This window comes from Parambassis ranga, chromosome 2 (genome assembly GCF_900634625.1).
Source record: "Parambassis ranga chromosome 2, fParRan2.1, whole genome shotgun sequence".
NCBI lineage: Eukaryota > Metazoa > Chordata > Actinopteri > Ambassidae > Parambassis > Parambassis ranga.
This window is the reverse complement of record NC_041023.1, coordinates 6,436,480-6,452,423: the sequence shown is the minus strand read 5'-3', so window position 1 is coordinate 6,452,423 and position 15,944 is coordinate 6,436,480. Positions and strand designations below refer to the sequence as shown.

General features: G+C 41.8%; 3 protein-coding genes across 3 annotated transcripts; 1 reads left to right on the top strand and 2 right to left on the bottom strand.

The window, feature by feature from the left end:
- Positions 1-4,377: 4,377 nt before the first annotated feature.
- On the bottom strand, positions 4,378-6,504 carry mrpl24 (mitochondrial ribosomal protein L24). The gene is made up of 6 exons (XM_028399021.1): positions 6,459-6,504; positions 6,047-6,233; positions 5,700-5,795; positions 5,311-5,414; positions 5,079-5,209; positions 4,378-4,816 (listed from the first exon to the last, which is right to left on the bottom strand). Exons 2-6 carry the CDS (start codon positions 6,227-6,229, stop codon positions 4,680-4,682), a joined length of 651 nt encoding a protein of 216 aa, XP_028254822.1. The 5' UTR covers positions 6,230-6,233; positions 6,459-6,504; the 3' UTR covers positions 4,378-4,679.
- Positions 6,505-7,495: 991 nt separating this feature from the next.
- Positions 7,496-12,635, bottom strand: LOC114453446 (hepatoma-derived growth factor-like). Its single transcript, XM_028433345.1, has 6 exons — positions 12,169-12,635; positions 10,402-10,478; positions 10,142-10,280; positions 9,898-10,056; positions 9,637-9,825; positions 7,496-8,959 (listed from the first exon to the last, which is right to left on the bottom strand). The coding sequence occupies exons 1-6, from the start codon at positions 12,253-12,255 to the stop codon at positions 8,939-8,941; spliced, it is 672 nt and encodes a 223-aa protein (XP_028289146.1). The 5' UTR covers positions 12,256-12,635; the 3' UTR covers positions 7,496-8,938.
- Positions 12,636-12,775: 140 nt separating this feature from the next.
- On the top strand, positions 12,776-15,900 carry prcc (proline rich mitotic checkpoint control factor). Its single transcript, XM_028433322.1, has 7 exons — positions 12,776-13,832; positions 13,919-13,966; positions 14,060-14,545; positions 14,693-14,785; positions 14,899-15,045; positions 15,242-15,307; positions 15,431-15,900. Exons 1-7 carry the CDS (start codon positions 13,521-13,523, stop codon positions 15,515-15,517), a joined length of 1,239 nt encoding a protein of 412 aa, XP_028289123.1. The 5' UTR covers positions 12,776-13,520; the 3' UTR covers positions 15,518-15,900.
- Positions 15,901-15,944: the final 44 nt, after the last annotated feature.

The window sequence follows — 15,944 nt, the reverse complement described above, 5'->3', positions numbered from 1 at the left end:
CACACATGTGTGTGTTCACATGTAACAAGTAACTACGAACACTGTAGAAATGTGGTGGAGTAGAAAGTACAGATAAGAGCTACAAAAAGTAATGAAGTAAAAGTATAATGTATGCACTAAAATTTTTACTTAAGTAAAGTACAAATACATAAAATTTGACTTAAGTACAGTAATAAAGTACAAATACTTAGTTACTTTCCACCACTGCTTGTTTATACAAAGAACACAGAGGACTCATAACCTTCAATATCTATTGGTCTAAACATAAGCCGATGTCAGCACTAGTTCTTCCGTCCACTCGGATACACACACACCTGATGAGTAAGTTCAAGGTCAGTGTGAGTGAATGGTGCTTTGTGGTGGTCGTCCTGTGACTCGGCAGCATCGCTCAGTGCTGCACACCTGAGGAATCTCACACCCAGATAACAGCAAGACTGTCTGAGAAGGAAATGTCAAAGCTCAGAGCGCAGACAGAGATCAGAGGTTTCCAGCTACGACCCAATGTCAGTGACCCACATTGATTCATGTCCAAGCAGCAGGAAGACGTCACTATCTGCTGCCGGCAAAGTCAAAGAAAACAGAAACTTGCTTCTTTCAAAGACTCCTCAGTCCGCTATTGTCAATCCATTCGATAAAACTCAGGGATTGGGATGTTACTTATTAGTTTTTTTATATTTTAATTCGATGCCATCATCGCTTCTTGTCTGTAACAAAACATAAAATAATAAAGGAATCTAAATTCTGATTCTATCTGACAATGACCTCTGACCTCCATCTGTACAGCTGGGCAGAGAAGAGGTGAGGTCATGCTCGTAGAGATGAGGTCTGCTCAGAAAGTGAATCATATGCACTAATACCCAGCTGCACCTCTGATCGTCCGTCATAAAGACAGAACCTGGGGGTGAAAGCAGAGTTTGCCTCAGAAAGGGGCTCAGATTTCTGCTTCTGTTTCATGGCAGTCATTTGTTTTTATATAGCAACACTGACAGATATTAAAACTATCCAAGAACGACGACTATAACCGAGTTACAGGATGTAATAACTTCTTCCATCACTGATGTCATAGGCTAGTCTGTTCAAAAAGTGGTTAATGCTAATAATATGGGATTGAAATCGCTTCACTCCCAGGGGTGTAAGAGGCCTAACTGCCAGATGACACTTCACTGATTTATAAAGAGGTTTTATAGGTGACGTATCAACACGATTAATTGCAAATAAAAGTCTTTTACCTCACCTTTTTTTTTAGAAAAGTGTAGACAAATTGTCCAAAACCCCTTAATTTATCTACAAATCATGCAGTGATAGATGCACTTTTTCCTGTCCTCATTTGTATGAATAATTAATCATGTCTACGTATGGGAATTCCAGTCCCCAAAAGGAAAAAGTAAAAGCAGTGATTTACTGAGTTTTTTCAGCTACAAAGTGTAACATATTGAGGTCGTATACAAGAATCCAGTGGGACTAAATTAGACTAAACACAGTTAAACGTGCATGCAAGCCATGCCTCAGACCTGCATACAAGCTAACGTTACATTTTCCAGCAGCCTTCAAACAACCAGCCTATAATTAGACACTATCATTACATTGTAGCTGCAGAGCTTAGATCATGAAGTGAGTCAGGAGCAGCAGATTTAAAGTGTCTTCAGATGTCCTGGAGATGTTTGATCTGTCCAAAAAAAAAAATCATGCAGAGACATAAAAGAGGTAAAAGAGGCGAGTGCTTACTTAAAACAAACGGAGGTGTGACGGTGAATCAGACCTGGACACGTGCAGCCGGCTGCACCACCAGGTGGGAATCATTAGTTTGTGTGGCCAAGCAGCAAATGTGACTCAGCTTAAAACCCAGAGCGCTAGCCTGCAGTTTATTTTTATGTATTCTTAATTCTGCTTGAGTCATGTCAGTGGTTTTATTTAACTAGGCTACCATAATGGCTGTCAAATCACCACAAAGTAAATAATTACAAGATGGGCACTCATATAACTGACATGTTATAAGACTCTCATACATTTTTGGCAATTGTGTGCAAATGGAAAAGAAAACGAAGACAAATAAGGCAACACAAAGGTTTCACTTCACCTTGCAGCAGCAGGCCCAGACTGTACACATCCACTCATGCAACGGGCAGGACCAAGTCTTTTGAATCATTTTTCCTGCCATAAAAGTCTAAACCCCAAAAGCCTGTTTCCGCTGACTGGTCACTTTTTTTTTCAGAGCAGCACAGATGAACTGGTTCTGGAGGCTGGGAAAAAACTGCCGCACTCACCCACTCACCAGGCCAAACCAAGAACTCGCCATGCTTTCTGCGTGATGCTGCTGCTGCACTGACCAGAAATTAGAGTACAGAGAGCCACTGTGAAATTCTGATGCAATTATATTATCTGTGACACATCGTTTCTTCCTTTCTGCATGTGTGTGTGTGTGTGTCAGTTCCTGGCAGTGAGGCTAGTTGCTTCACCAGCTGGAGATCTGGCAGCAAGTGAAGTTGCTCTTTCAGTAAATTGATACTTGTGGTTAACCAGCGAGGAAAAAAGACTTCATGCACATTATAGGCCACCACCCTCACAAATCACAGATACATGTACAGCTAAGGATGAGCCTAAATACAACTGGGTATTTTATTGGTGTAGATAAATCTGGATGTTCAACGCTAAAGTAAAGATTACTAGTAGTAGTAGTATAAAGATACAAAGGTCTAAATCCTGCTGTACAACCAAGAATACCCAACAAAGAGAGGTGACCAGAAACCAGACACTCTCCCAGGACAGCTATCAAAGCAGCATTCCTCTGATCTGAACTTTATGAACACGCAGGAGTGTCTCTCAGAATGCATAAATCTAGATTTAAGATTTATGAAGTGATGTTAAATCCAAGCATCATATCTGGAGGAAAACCAGGCTCTGCTCGTCTCCTGGACAGTATGCCAATGATGAAGCATGGTGGTGGAAGCATCATGCAGAGGCTGATGAGTCAGGGTTATGCTTTAACACAGCAAAGTACAGAGAATCCTGGGCCACCATGGCACTAAGGAGCTCAGACTATAGGCTGAAGGTTCTCTCTGAATATCTTTAAATGGCCCAGATAGAACCCAAACGAACAGCTGTGGAGAAGCTGTGGCCGAAATACCCTCTTTTAAAACCTGCTCTAATATTTAAGCAACATCAAAGTATTACAGTAGTAGAACAGTAATGTTTTATTTAGTTTATATGAATACATTTTCTTTAAAGTCAAATCAGTTTTAACCAGCTCCAGTGATATCTGAGTATACTAGTACAGTAGGTCTAATTCAGCTGCTGTCAGGACATAAACCTTTCTTTCCTGGAAGCCTGAAACTTCTTTCTAAGCACTTTTGTAATTTTTTCATAGCGTTCATAAATTCATAAATGAGGTCACTGAAATCACAACACACAGGTATAACATGTTGTGCCAGTGTATAAAAGTCAGATGAGGTGAGCGAGGACTTTGTTGAAACTAACCAGTCTGTGTAGTCTCCTCCTGTGCCGTTTTATTTCTCCACAGTGTTTCCCAGACTCTTTGGAAAGACAGACTCATTTGTCTGACGGCTTTAAGGTTTTGGAGAGCTGCATGTCTGGGCTCCTGTAAAGTAATATGGCTATTTTCAGCCTTATGAATGAGCCAAACCAGCTGCAACCATTAGAAAATCAACCAAGAATAATGTTACTTTTCCCCCATCATACAGCAGCTACTAATGCTCTTCTAATAAGAACTCACTCAACACTGTTACCTAAGCTGATAAACTGTTTTTGATACCTCATGTTGTCACTGTCATAAGAGTGACTGATACATTTGTGGCCAAAGATAGGAGATGTGTTCTATAGTACATGTAAAAACTGTCAATATATGCCGTTATGCAGCCATCTATAACCTTGAGTCAACTCAACAGGTGTCTTATTTACCTAATATGGTGCAGACAAAGCATTCAAGGTAGGGTCGGAGATTTAATTCTGATGTACTTTTGGTTAAATTAGTGTAACTTCTCTTTACAATCCGATAGCAACCAATTAGTTCGGCAGTTTCGCATTAAAAGGAAGAATATTAATCACCTGTGGAAGCTATAAAATGCTAAAAACATCAGCTAATCCTCTGGACGACCCTGCGCGGAGTATTGGCTGGTTATCACTCTCTTCCTGCTCTGCGCGTACCTCTCTGGTGATGGCCGAAGTCACAGACCGCAGCTCATCTTCAGGTAATGCGCATCCATGTGATTGGATTCGAAATCTGGCTGACTCTCACTGAGTTTTCAAAATCTCCTACCCTACCTTTTATTCAACTTTCTGCATTATAAACCATCGGCTGACACACTGTCAATATAAAATTATTAAACTTATGAATGAAGTGTTTGAACAAAGAGTACTATATTTACACTTTACACCGGGGGAGTTTAATAGTTTTGTTTTCATCATTCAAACACAGTAAAAATAATATTATGGACAAAATAATAATAAGAAAGAACCAAAGACTGAGGAAACATGTAAAGAGCAGGTCTGACTTCAGAGACTCATGTTGTTTTTTTTACCTTAATCGTTTGTTAGAGTCCATACTTGACATCCTCACACAGTGTTTGACCTTCATCTCCCTTAAAATGGTGTGTTCAGAGTCCTTGTAAAAAAAACTGGACAGCAGTACAATAAGGAGCCTCAGTGTCTCTGATTTGTCTGGTTTAGTACCAATAAGACCTATGATGCCTTCTGTGCTCCTGGATACCCATTTTCTCCATGACCTCCTCCTCCAGGGTTTTTAAAGAGGGGACATACGTCTTTTCTAGAGCATCTTCAGGACTTGTATCTTTAGGCCCGTCTGTGAAGGCACAAATAAACGTTTTTAGAAAACATGTAACTAAGAGAAATAACTGGGTGACTATTAAGCACTGGCAAAAGTGTGAATTTCCCATGTGTCGTCTCCACTGTAAAACAATCAATCTCACACACACACAAAATATTTTAAGCCTGTGCAAGCTGAAAAAATAAACAACAGCTGGATAAACGTGCTTACAGTGTACTACACCTGGAACAAACTGGTTACCAAAGGGAGTTCACCTCCAAGTACAACACACACTCACCTTTCCATTGCTGCGGCACAATGCCATCCCTGCGCTCCACAACAGGTTTTGGGATGATTCGACCCGTCCTGATAGATACTCGGACTCTCTCTCCCTCCTCTGTGTACTTCCACTCTACCTCTGTGGGCTTTCTGCAAGAGCAAGATTAGTAAGAAATAATTAGTCTGTTAGGTTGTCTCACAAATATTAACCTACTTTTCGATTATAGACAATATGGTTCACTGTACAGTACCTGTCTGAGGGGTCAATGAGGGAGACATCACGGACCATAAGAGGAGCCTCGCTGGCGATGTAGGTCCCACGGTAATCTGGGCTTTTTCCAACATACCTGTAATGCTGATACAGCAAACAGTTGCCCAACTTACAAGAAACAAACAGATGGCGACCAAATGGCTTTCTATAGTGCACTTTGTAATCCAGCCACTATGTTGCCAGACATCTGGCTCCATCTGGTGGAGGTACAAAACACAGAGCTACACTGCTGTGAATCACTGCTAACACAGTTAATGTTGTGACAACTTAATGTTAATGTTAGACAACAATACGCTGAGCAATGTAGACACATTTAGAATAAAACATGGGAGACAAAGATCAATCATCTTTAAAATAAAATGTCCTTACTGTGTTCAGGCCTTCCAGGATAACCCAGTTTCTGCGTCTGAAGACTTGGACCACTTTTCCCATCTTCCCTTTGTCCTTCCCAGCAAGAATTTCGACCTGAGGAGCAGAAAAAAGCAAAATTATTTTACAATTTTTACTTAGTCTAGGTCTGGGCAGAAGTGTTCTTTTTATGAGGACATCCAATCTCTTGTGTCTTCATTCATTGTCTGCAGCAGATCTACGTGTGTACTGACCAGCCGTGTGCATATTAGCATACTTTAAGTATTAATTACAGCTGGAGACCTTCAGGAAAAAGGTGGCAGTGCTTTGTGTACCCTTTGTACCCTTTGTGTACACGGATTTCTCACCGTGTCTCCTCTGAACACAGACCAGTCCTGCGGTGTCATCGGCTCCACAAACACCTTTCTCCTCTTCTTCCCTGGTGCATTAATCCTTTTCGCAGCTTCGGTCCACGGTCTGTTGGTCCCATACCGGTAGTCTTTGGGCACAACGACCCTGGCTGCCATGCACAGGAGCGCGGTCAGCCTCATTGTGCTACAGAGACCAAATGAAGTAAAGCTGTTAACTTTTCTCACAAGGTGTCAACACAAGCTAGGCTAACTTTAGCATGCAGCAAAGGCGAAGCTATAGCGTAGAGCCGTTAGAAGCGTTTATTCGCCTCCATTATGTCAAACATAGACAAATGTATAAAACGGGTACAAGAATGTTTAATAAAACCGCAGTATATAAGAGAACTGACAGACAGAAAGAGCAGCTCACCCTCTGTTGATGTCAATGTCACATGTAACAGGACTGATATCTACGAGCAAGCAGCGCCGCCTGCCGGACAGGAGGATCAAAAAAGGAGAGGGAGGTTCACGCATGCGCACTGCCAATTCAGTTTTCAGCAGCAGAGATGAAAGATTATTGATTTGCTGGCAGGATGCAGGCCGCTGAGGGCACGATGACCTTCACAGTACTGAAGCTGTGTACTTCAGTGTGTGAAAACCACAAACTACTGATAAGAAGCAACACACCATTATTACAAAATGCCATTTTTAATGATAGATTTTAGCCTCACTATGTTTTGGCCTTATTTAAAATGATGCAGCATCTCTGTGTAAGCTTGTTTATTTTGAGACGTATCATGAAGTGGCATACAGTGCATCATAATAGCAATTACATGTTACAATAAATAAGAAATATTTATATGAAGGAGAAACAAGAAGCCTGCACTCGAACATGTGTAAACACAAAGAAGTCATGAATCATGTGAACCACATGAGACATTTCAAAAATTGCTTTTAAGCATAAGCTGTGCTGAGAATGGATTATGGGCCAGAAAACTACAGTTAAAGAACTCATAACTCAACTAAACCCCATGACAAATTCAAAGCTGTCAGGCCATGTTATGTAACAACAAAACTAGTTCAGTTATCACAGCCTTTGGGGCCAACACTGTGCCACAAGGCTCTCTCGGGAGCAAATTATTTGTGACAACCACACACACACACAAGTTTCCATAGTGGGTTTCATGCATTTGTGTCAGAAATAAAAATGGAAACACCTTTTTCATGTCTTTAAAAGTGAGCAGATCATGTGTGTTAAACACAAGCATGACAGGACAGAGAGCGTTTTTGTAATCAACATGTTTATTAAATGGACTGGCAACTACAATAGTAAACCAAGCAGCAGATTAAGGTGAACGGCAGCTTCCAAAAGTAGGAGAGAAAGCTAAACCAGAAATTACACACTGAAACCAAATGAAACCCTTGAAATAACGTCCAGATCTGAAGTGGCACTTTGACCAATTTTTAAATTCTGAAATCAGCGGTTATGGTGAGGAGATGGCAGGTGACTTATCTGACAACATTCAGAATTATTTTTTTTTTTTTTTTGTTTTCTTTTTTTAGGAGCTTTCCCTTAGGTTCACGATGCCAAAGAGACATGAAAGAACACTGAAGCAGTGACAATGACATCCAACTAACACGGTGGGTGGGCCTCAGACTGAGTTTGCACCATTAGAAATTAACAACACCACGTTTGAAAATATCATCTAAACAGATGCTGGAATAAAACATCACAACTTTTGTTTCACAGTCAAAATAATAAGACCACTGAGGGAAAACAGACTCATATTCCAGTTAAGAGAATGGTAAATCAAAACCAACGTTTTACAGATGGGTCTTTCTGTATTTTCTTTCAAAGGAAAAAAAAAATCACACTTTGTGAAGAAACTGTTCTAAGCTGAAAAGAAAAAAACATATTTGGCACAACAACGTTCTGAGTGTTCTCTCCAGTATGAAGCATTGGCAGCACTACTGTGAGCGCACTATGAAATGATAACAGTAAAAAGACAGTTAATTTTTTTTTGGATCCAGATCATTTCCACACAACAGGTAGTGAAGGGTAACTTTTTTCCCCTCGCGGCGATCAACCCCTGCTCCACCTAAAACTTTCAGGACTGAGTTCAGACACGACAACATTCAGGAATGTCTTTCTGCTTTCAACGACGCACATCATCAGCTAAAGAGACTTAATCCTAGAACAGTTCCTCGTAAAGGGGGGGCTTTAAATATTTAATATGTTCATTTCCACACGTGGGCTCATGTGAAATAAATCACATATTTTGGTCACCTGCAATGAAGCAAACACCAAAAGCAACAAAAAAAAACCTGCATTAAAAAATATCACAAAGCAAACTAGACAATAATTAACAACAGATGCTAAAAGGAAAACTCTGAAAGTGCAATATTTGTCAATGAAATGATTTAAATGAGAAGCTAGGTGGTACTGGAAGTGAGTAAAGCGGAGAGCACAGGTGAAAAGTAGTTTTCTTTCTGTACATTTTCTGTTTTATGTTTTAAAACCATCGAACGGGACAATTTGTGTTTTCTTATTGGTGGTATGTTTCCGTGTTTATTCCCTCTAAACTGAAGAAAAAAAAAGTTTGATACCTAGCATTCAGTCTTTGTAATTATGTAATTGCACTTAGAAATAAAAAATATATACACACACCAAAAATCCCATTTATAAATGAGCCTTAAAGTGCTCGCTTCAATTGTTTGTAATCAGATTAGGAAACTTTTTGTTTCTAGGATATATGATATCCCAAAAATGGCAAATGAGGATTTGTTTGTCTTTTAATACAAACGCTTTTTTTTTTTCTTTAATTCTCCTATCAATCTGGCATCCTGCAGGTAATCATGTTGATGCTTATATTCCAGAGAGAATCGCCTTGAAATGTGGGTGAGTTGATGTTAAGCGCTGTCTGTCACAGGCTGTGGAGAGAACAAAGAAGAGCATTTACAGAGACTTATATCAGAATTTTATTTAACCCGTTCACACTGGGGAAATCAATCCAGCTAGAGCGGGATTCGGGCCGTATCTGGATATATCCTGATTATTTTCCCTGAGTGTGAACACTGCGAATCCAGCTATATCCAGCTTGATTTTGAAATCAAGCTGGACTGAAGGTCTGAACGCAAATGCAGCTAGCTATTCCGGCTAGCAACATGATACTTCCGGTTCACAGGGACAGTGTCCGGGTCGTGTACAAAAGCCGTATGTAAACAACTGTCGAACTACGACAGCTTTGCCCCAAGTTTATTTTCCACAGGGCTACAAAGGAATAAACTGCTTTTTAAACTGAAAAAAAGAAGGAACGAGCGACACGGGACAAAAAAAAACGCACGATGCATGCACACATGCGGTCCTACCGCGGTCTGAACGGACTCTGTATATTACGAGGCGCCACCTAGCGGTTTGGAGGGCCGCAAACAAGCCGGATTGAGCGCAGAGACGCGTGTGTGATAGCCAGATTTGAAAATAGGTCTGAACGTATCCAGCTTAAAGACTATCCAGATAGAATCCTAGTCTAGCTGGATTAACTTTCTCCAGTGTGAACGGGGTCTTTTTGTTTTTAGGATAGAAAACATCTCGAGACCTTTTGTCTCACCTTATCTGCCGTTAGCTGCCCCCCTGCTGCAGCATTTTCCTGGGCCTCTGGTTTTGACTCGCTCACTGAGGAAGGAGCAGTTGCCTTGGGTCCAGCCACGTCGTTCAACTTAGCCTCCGTGTTAGATTTGTTGCTGTCAACTTTAGAATCTCCTTCTGCCTCTGTGTCCTTTGGCCGCTTGGGAGATGCCTAATAAAACAGGGAGACCGTTAGCTTGACCACAGCAGTCCATACTCAGACTAACGGTTGGTTGATGCTCACCTCTGTGGACCCCTCTGCTTTTCGTTTAGTTCCTCCCCTCTCGCTCTTCTCATCGATGACCAGGGCCCCTTCGTCCTCGTCACTGCTGCCCTCGGCATCCACTTTCTCCGAACTCCCCGTGTCCCCTGCTCCTTCTGATGCGTTGTCCTTTTTTGAAGACTAAAGTCAAAGATTTACAGGTTAGAAAAGGCAAAATAAACCAACCTGTGTTTAGAAGAACACAGAAGACATTCTGGCCTTTTACCTCGTAGCCTTCATGTGTGACAGTGGGGTTGTTCTCAATCTCCCACAGTCCCTCAGCAAAACCTTTCCTCTTGTTTGCTTTACCAAACTTCTCTTTGCATTCGTCATAAGGGAACAAATCCTTGGCTCCCAGAAAGGCCCTGGAAGTCAATGGAATCAACACATGAAATCAATGTCTCCCTGTAAATGTACTGGTCAAACCAGTAACTGGCATTTCCCTCCTGATATAAAATAGTTCATGTTCAACACAAAAAAACTCACGTCTCATGTGTCCCAAAAAAGAACACTTGGTATTTGTTTGAGGGGGACTTCACGGCTCCTTCAGGTAACTCGTCAATCTGTGAATAAGAAAACAGCTTTTTAAAAAAATGCTTACGAAAACAAACATCTCTGAAGCCAAGAGCAGAGTCTAACACTGAGGAAAGGACGCACCACGCTGTCTGAACGCTCAAGATGAAGCTGTAAAAATGTTTGTTTGAGAAGAGAAACAATATGAACCAGAAAATAGTTTCCTTTTTCTCCTTATGAATGACTCAAATTAACCATTTAATTGTCTAAACTGTGGACCATTCACTGCATTCATTCCCTGTAATTCAGCGAATGAATTAACGGTTTCAGCAGCAGGGGTCTTGATGCTAAATTAGGTTTATAGGACTGGACAGTCATGCCGCACAATGGCATTCAGCTTGCCGCTAATTAAGAGTTTTTTTTAATGCGTTTCTCTGCATGATGAAATCCTCACAGCTGCTGTAACATTCCCGCTCAATGAAACCTGTAATGGGCCCACTGGGAGTCAGGGAGGAAGAGGGGGGGGGGTTCACCATTTAACAGGAGGCCAATATTAAATGTGTGTGTTTAAACCGGAAAGCACTATTATGATGGGCAAGCATGGCGTCCGTTTGCTTCGGCCCGACTGGCCTTTTGGCATTCCCAGATAGGACCAGCTGTGTCGGGGTAGGTGGGGCAGGGGCCTGTAGCCTGTTGACATGAGGCAAGGGCTGATAAGAAAAAAGGAGGGACGGGGCACAGATCAATACTGAAAGTGACTTCACTATTTTAGGTGAAAGGGCAGCATCATTTGTTGGTTTTATGTTTGTATTCACATTCATATTTAATAAACCCAAAGGGGACTGTGAGCTGTGTGATTCGATGGTTTGAATGGCTGCAGAAACACAACTGTACAGGCCAGATGTGGTTTGGGGGGGGGGGGATTACACGTTTTGCCCTTATGAATAACACACAGGGTCTGTCAGTCTTCTGCTCTCCTTGTTTTGTGTATAGTTACATAACATTAATAGAAAGTACTGAGCCTTTCCAGAGGGAAAACACAGAGCGAGTTAAAAGTTCACATTTTCTCCTACTGAATGATTAGGAAACACTGACGGACAGTTTGTGTGTGTGTGTGTGTGCGCTCTTGGAGCGGATAGACATTACGTTATAGGCTTATATCACTGTTTTTATTAGCCTGGACCTAAATTTAAACGTAATGGAAGTCAACATAATGAGGCTTTTTTTAAAAAAAAAAAAACAACAACAACAACGTTTCCCCTCGCAACAAGTGTGGGCAGGAAGGCATGTTCACAAAATACCGACGCAGGTGGCGACACACAACAAGTAGCTGTTAATACGACAGCTAAAAGAGAAAATAAACTTATTTAGCGCCTAACAGGCCCCCTGGGAGACAACAGCGGTACGTGAAAGTAGCATTACTAGCAAAAGAGCAGCTAGCAGTAACATCTAATTTTAGTTAGCCGAGTATTACAGTGAGGTGCTCCTTACATGATGAATCACCTGAAAGAAATTTGCAACTGTCTACAGTTAGCTAGAGGCGTGTGTGTGTGTGTGGATGTGTGTGTGTGTGTGGATGCTATGCAACATTAGCTAGCACCACCAGGCTAAGCTAACTCATGGTAGCTAACTACAGTTAGGCCTCACAGGTAAACAAGTGATAGGAGCAGGCGGCCACACGGACTGAAATGACTACCGAACCTAAAGCTGGAAACGTGATATGTAACAACGGGTGCTTACCCTCGCAGGCCAGTGTGGATACCCCTTCATCTTAGCAAACACAAGATCTCCAGGTTTGTATTCCTTTTGCCTGTTGGACCTCGGCATCTTTCTGGCAGAAATGGTTTGCTACTATATGTCAGATGTGTCTAAATTAAAGCACTGGTGTAGTGTTAATGTGGTACAGTATTCCGGAGCGGTCACCACCTGCAACAAAACCAGCCAAGCGTCGGTTTGTCATCCAAATGAAACCACCACCACCACCAGGCGCGGAAAACTGGAGCGAAGACGCGGCGGGCGACTTTCTGACGGATTCCGTGCTCTGTAACCACGACAACGGACAGATCTAACTTTTCGTTTCTATTGGTAAACGCGGTAGATTCACTATTTTGTATAAACGCTACCCTGCAACGCTCTGGCTCCTCGTCCTTCGGACTATTTGGGTTTGAAATTGAAACCCGCTTCCCTCTTTGCAGACGCGCCCCCAGCACATAAAACCGCGCAATTAGCGCCCCCCGTTGACCAAAACGCCACAGTGGAGGTAAATTACTCTGCACTATTTTTTTTAAGGAAAACAATCTATAGAATAGAATAGATCAATATTTACCTGGAGATGCCAAATATAAATTAGGTAAAAAAAAGGTTAAATAGGTTTAAAAAAAATAAATTTTCTAAAAACAAATATAAGAGCATACTGGTAGCGACAATTCCGATAATGAAAATACGAATCTAAAATTAAGATTTTCTATTATTCTGTACACTAAAGTTTGTCACACTTCGTCCACTGTGGGGCGGTAATGCCCTAAAAAAATGTTTACTTTCTGAAAGTGGACAGACGAAGAAGAAAATGCTGCGCAGGAAGCTGCGCAGTTGCAGTGTCTTCAGTAACGAGCGATGGAGGGGAATGTTTTGATGCAGTCAAGGGACTAACGAGCGTAATTTCTTGGCAGAACAACGCACTAAAAGCCTACATAGTGGCACAAAAGAAGACAGTAGATGCGGTTTTATGTGCGTTCATATTTTTGAGATGTATTTACCTTGTCTAAGAAAGAATCGGTCATTTAGCTAAGATCGTTTGCCGCGGTGGCCTAGCTAAGGTTAGCTGACTGTGAAGTTGGATTGTCCTTTCAATTAATCGGCTCAGTGTGGGCCCCCTTTTTATTAACCTGTTGTGTTTTCTTTGATACAAGAGTTTACCTAAATTTATTTTGCTAACACTGTGGCTGTGGAGATTAAAGGTAGTCCTACCTTTAACTGAATCATTAAGTCGTCAGACAGCCACTGTGAGTAACGACTGCTTGAGAACAAGGAGAAGTGGTTATCCATGTCCACGAGTTTCTGCAGATTACAAATACTTCATAATATCAGTAAACATGTCTTTAGTCGCGTATGGCAGCAGTGATGATAGTGACTCGGAGGGAACGTCGATCTCAGCCGCATCCGAGAGCAAACCGAGCGCAGGAGGACTCTTCTCATTCCTTCCTGCTCCGAAAAAGACAGGACCTGCAGGAGAGAACGGTGGACCACACAAGGAGTCGCGATCAAACGCTTCAGGAAGAGAAAGCAGGTCAAACGATAACCTAGATCCTCCGCCATCTAAAGGAGGCTTTTTCTCTGGTCTGCCTAAACCGAGGAAGAGAACAGAGCCTGTCAAAATCGCTGTACCGCAGATCGACAAACATGATGTAAGCACTGATCCAGTCTTGCTGTATGATGCTGTATATTGCAATATATTGCATGTAATTCATAATCTTTCAATTTGTCCCCATAGTCAGATTCAGATGACGATGAACCAGCAAAGAAGAAATCACAGTCTCAGGTAAGAAAATCTTAAGTTAGTTACACTGATCATAATTTTTGTCAAACTTGCTTTAAATAAATAACTGTGGAGTAAAACCTCTGTCTCCTCCAGGGCACAGGTTCAGGCCTGTCCTCCCTTTTGCCACAACCCAAAAACCTGACAGTGAAAGAGACAGACAGACTTCTGATTCCTCACACACTCACCAAACGACAAGAGCCCAAAGGACCCAAACCTGGAACCGCTGCTCAGGGTCTCATTAGCTCTAGTGCATCTCCTTCTGCTATCAAAGCTGCAGCAAAGTCAGCAGCCCTGCAGGTGGCGAGACAGATAGCCACAGATGACCAGGATGATGAGGACATAACCCCACAGAACTACTTTTCCCTGGGCGAGAGCTCCCAACCTCCTCCCGCAGTCATCCCAAGCTTAGATCCCGAACCAATAGCTCCCACACCGCCTCTTCCTTTCCCAGCAGCGGATGAGCCGGGACAGTCCGACGCTCCCCTCGACTTTGGCGGGAGCCATGAGGGAGCTGGTGCTTGGGGGGGTCAATATCCTCAGTATGAGCAGCCCCTAGCAGGCCCCGAGGCTTTCCCTCAGGTAATAAAAATAACTATATATGTTTACAAATTGAATGTTTAAGCATACGTTGACACAGGCCCCATAGATTAAAGTAATTGCTGTAAATGGATATAAACAACATGAATGAATTGAAAAGTGTGATATCCTACACTGCTCCTTGAACAGGGATACTATAATGAGCCATACTACCAAGATCCTAACCCTGGATTGGCTGAAGCTGAAGAGCCTGACCAGTCTGATGTGTTGGATGATGAAGGAGTAAGAGCTTTACTGAATGTTTGCCTCATTTTGCTGCATTGTTGTTTTAAGCATTTTCAATTTAAAAAAGGGTTGGCTTGTTGTTCAGCTGCTGTTTTTCTCCTGTCCTGCAGTTTATGCGCTTGCAGGGAAAAAGAAACAGGGGCAAAGAGGAGGTGAAGTTTCTGGAGATCAAAGGGGATGACCAGCTGAGTGGCACCCAGCAGTGGCTGACCAAGAGCATGTCTGAGGAAAAGCAGAACCGGCAGTCGTATGGCAAGGTGACCAGAGTAGCTTTCTGTCTCTGTGTTAGCTGAATGTTTAGCATCGGTAGATGAAGGGACATTTAAGAGACGAAAAAAGGTTTCTAACTCTAAAAACATCAGATGGCTTTACAGGGTGTTGCACAGAAGCAAGTAATTTTATAACCAACAATAGTTTTTAATGTATTTTCGGTATCTCTTAACGTTTTTGCAGAGAAGAGGAGAACAACCGACAGGTCAACAACGACGCAAACATCAGATAACATATCTCATTCACCAGGTGAGATCTGCTAAATCTCCAGTGATACTTTCAGTGTTTGCTTACATTAAATCACATCTCATTGGTTTGATTTAATGTGGTTAAAATGATTACAAAAAATGTCATTTTTTACTCTTCCCCCAGGCAAAGGAACGTGAGCTAGAACTGAAGAACAGCTGGGCAGAAAACAAGATGACCCGCCGCCAGACCCAAGCCAAATACGGCTTCTGAATGTCACTGTTCTGGCATTTAGAAATTAGAGTAGAGCTTGACAGAGTTACCTACTTAAAGGGACAAACGTATGTTTAGGAACAAGAGGTATACAAAAATTAATGCAACATTTTCTTCCTGCCCTCCAACCTGTATTTGTGTTGACTTGTTCATATCCTGTAGTTTTTTCAACCAGTTGTTTGACTCTTATATCTAATGCTGTCCCAGTAAATACAGACACTATACCTATATAACCCTGTAAGAGTATTTTTAAAAGTACAGTCAGTCAACCAACAAATATGTAAAATGGCCATTACAAATATTTTTCCTTAGAATGCTTTCCGTTTACTTCCCACGTTGGTGTGGAACTGTTTTTTTGTGTGTGATTAAAAATATAATCTAAAGGTTTGCTTCTTTGGGAATCACTGGGAATTGTTGATGAGGGTCA

Excerpts from the sequence above, each read along its gene's own strand:
- mrpl24 (XM_028399021.1), bottom strand. The coding sequence starts at position 6,229 with ATGAGGCTGACCGCGCTCCTGTGCATGGCAGCCAGGGTCGTTGTGCCC. Across the intron at positions 5,796-6,046 it reads CTGTGTTCAGAGGAGACACG|GTCGAAATTCTTGCTGGGAA; the intron begins GTGAGAAATCCG and ends TCTGCTCCTCAG. Across the intron at positions 5,415-5,699 it reads TCCTGGAAGGCCTGAACACA|CATTACAGGTATGTTGGAAA; the intron begins GTAAGGACATTT and ends TTGCTGTATCAG.
- LOC114453446 (XM_028433345.1), bottom strand. The coding sequence starts at position 12,255 with ATGCCGAGGTCCAACAGGCAAAAGGAATACAAACCTGGAGATCTTGTG. Across the intron at positions 10,281-10,401 it reads TTTTTTGGGACACATGAGAC|GGCCTTTCTGGGAGCCAAGG; the intron begins GTGAGTTTTTTT and ends ATTGACTTCCAG. Across the intron at positions 10,057-10,141 it reads TCACACATGAAGGCTACGAG|TCTTCAAAAAAGGACAACGC; the intron begins GTAAAAGGCCAG and ends CTTTGACTTTAG.
- prcc (XM_028433322.1), top strand. The coding sequence starts at position 13,521 with ATGTCTTTAGTCGCGTATGGCAGCAGTGATGATAGTGACTCGGAGGGA. Across the intron at positions 13,967-14,059 it reads AGAAGAAATCACAGTCTCAG|GGCACAGGTTCAGGCCTGTC; the intron begins GTAAGAAAATCT and ends TGTCTCCTCCAG. Across the intron at positions 14,786-14,898 it reads ATGTGTTGGATGATGAAGGA|TTTATGCGCTTGCAGGGAAA; the intron begins GTAAGAGCTTTA and ends CCTGTCCTGCAG.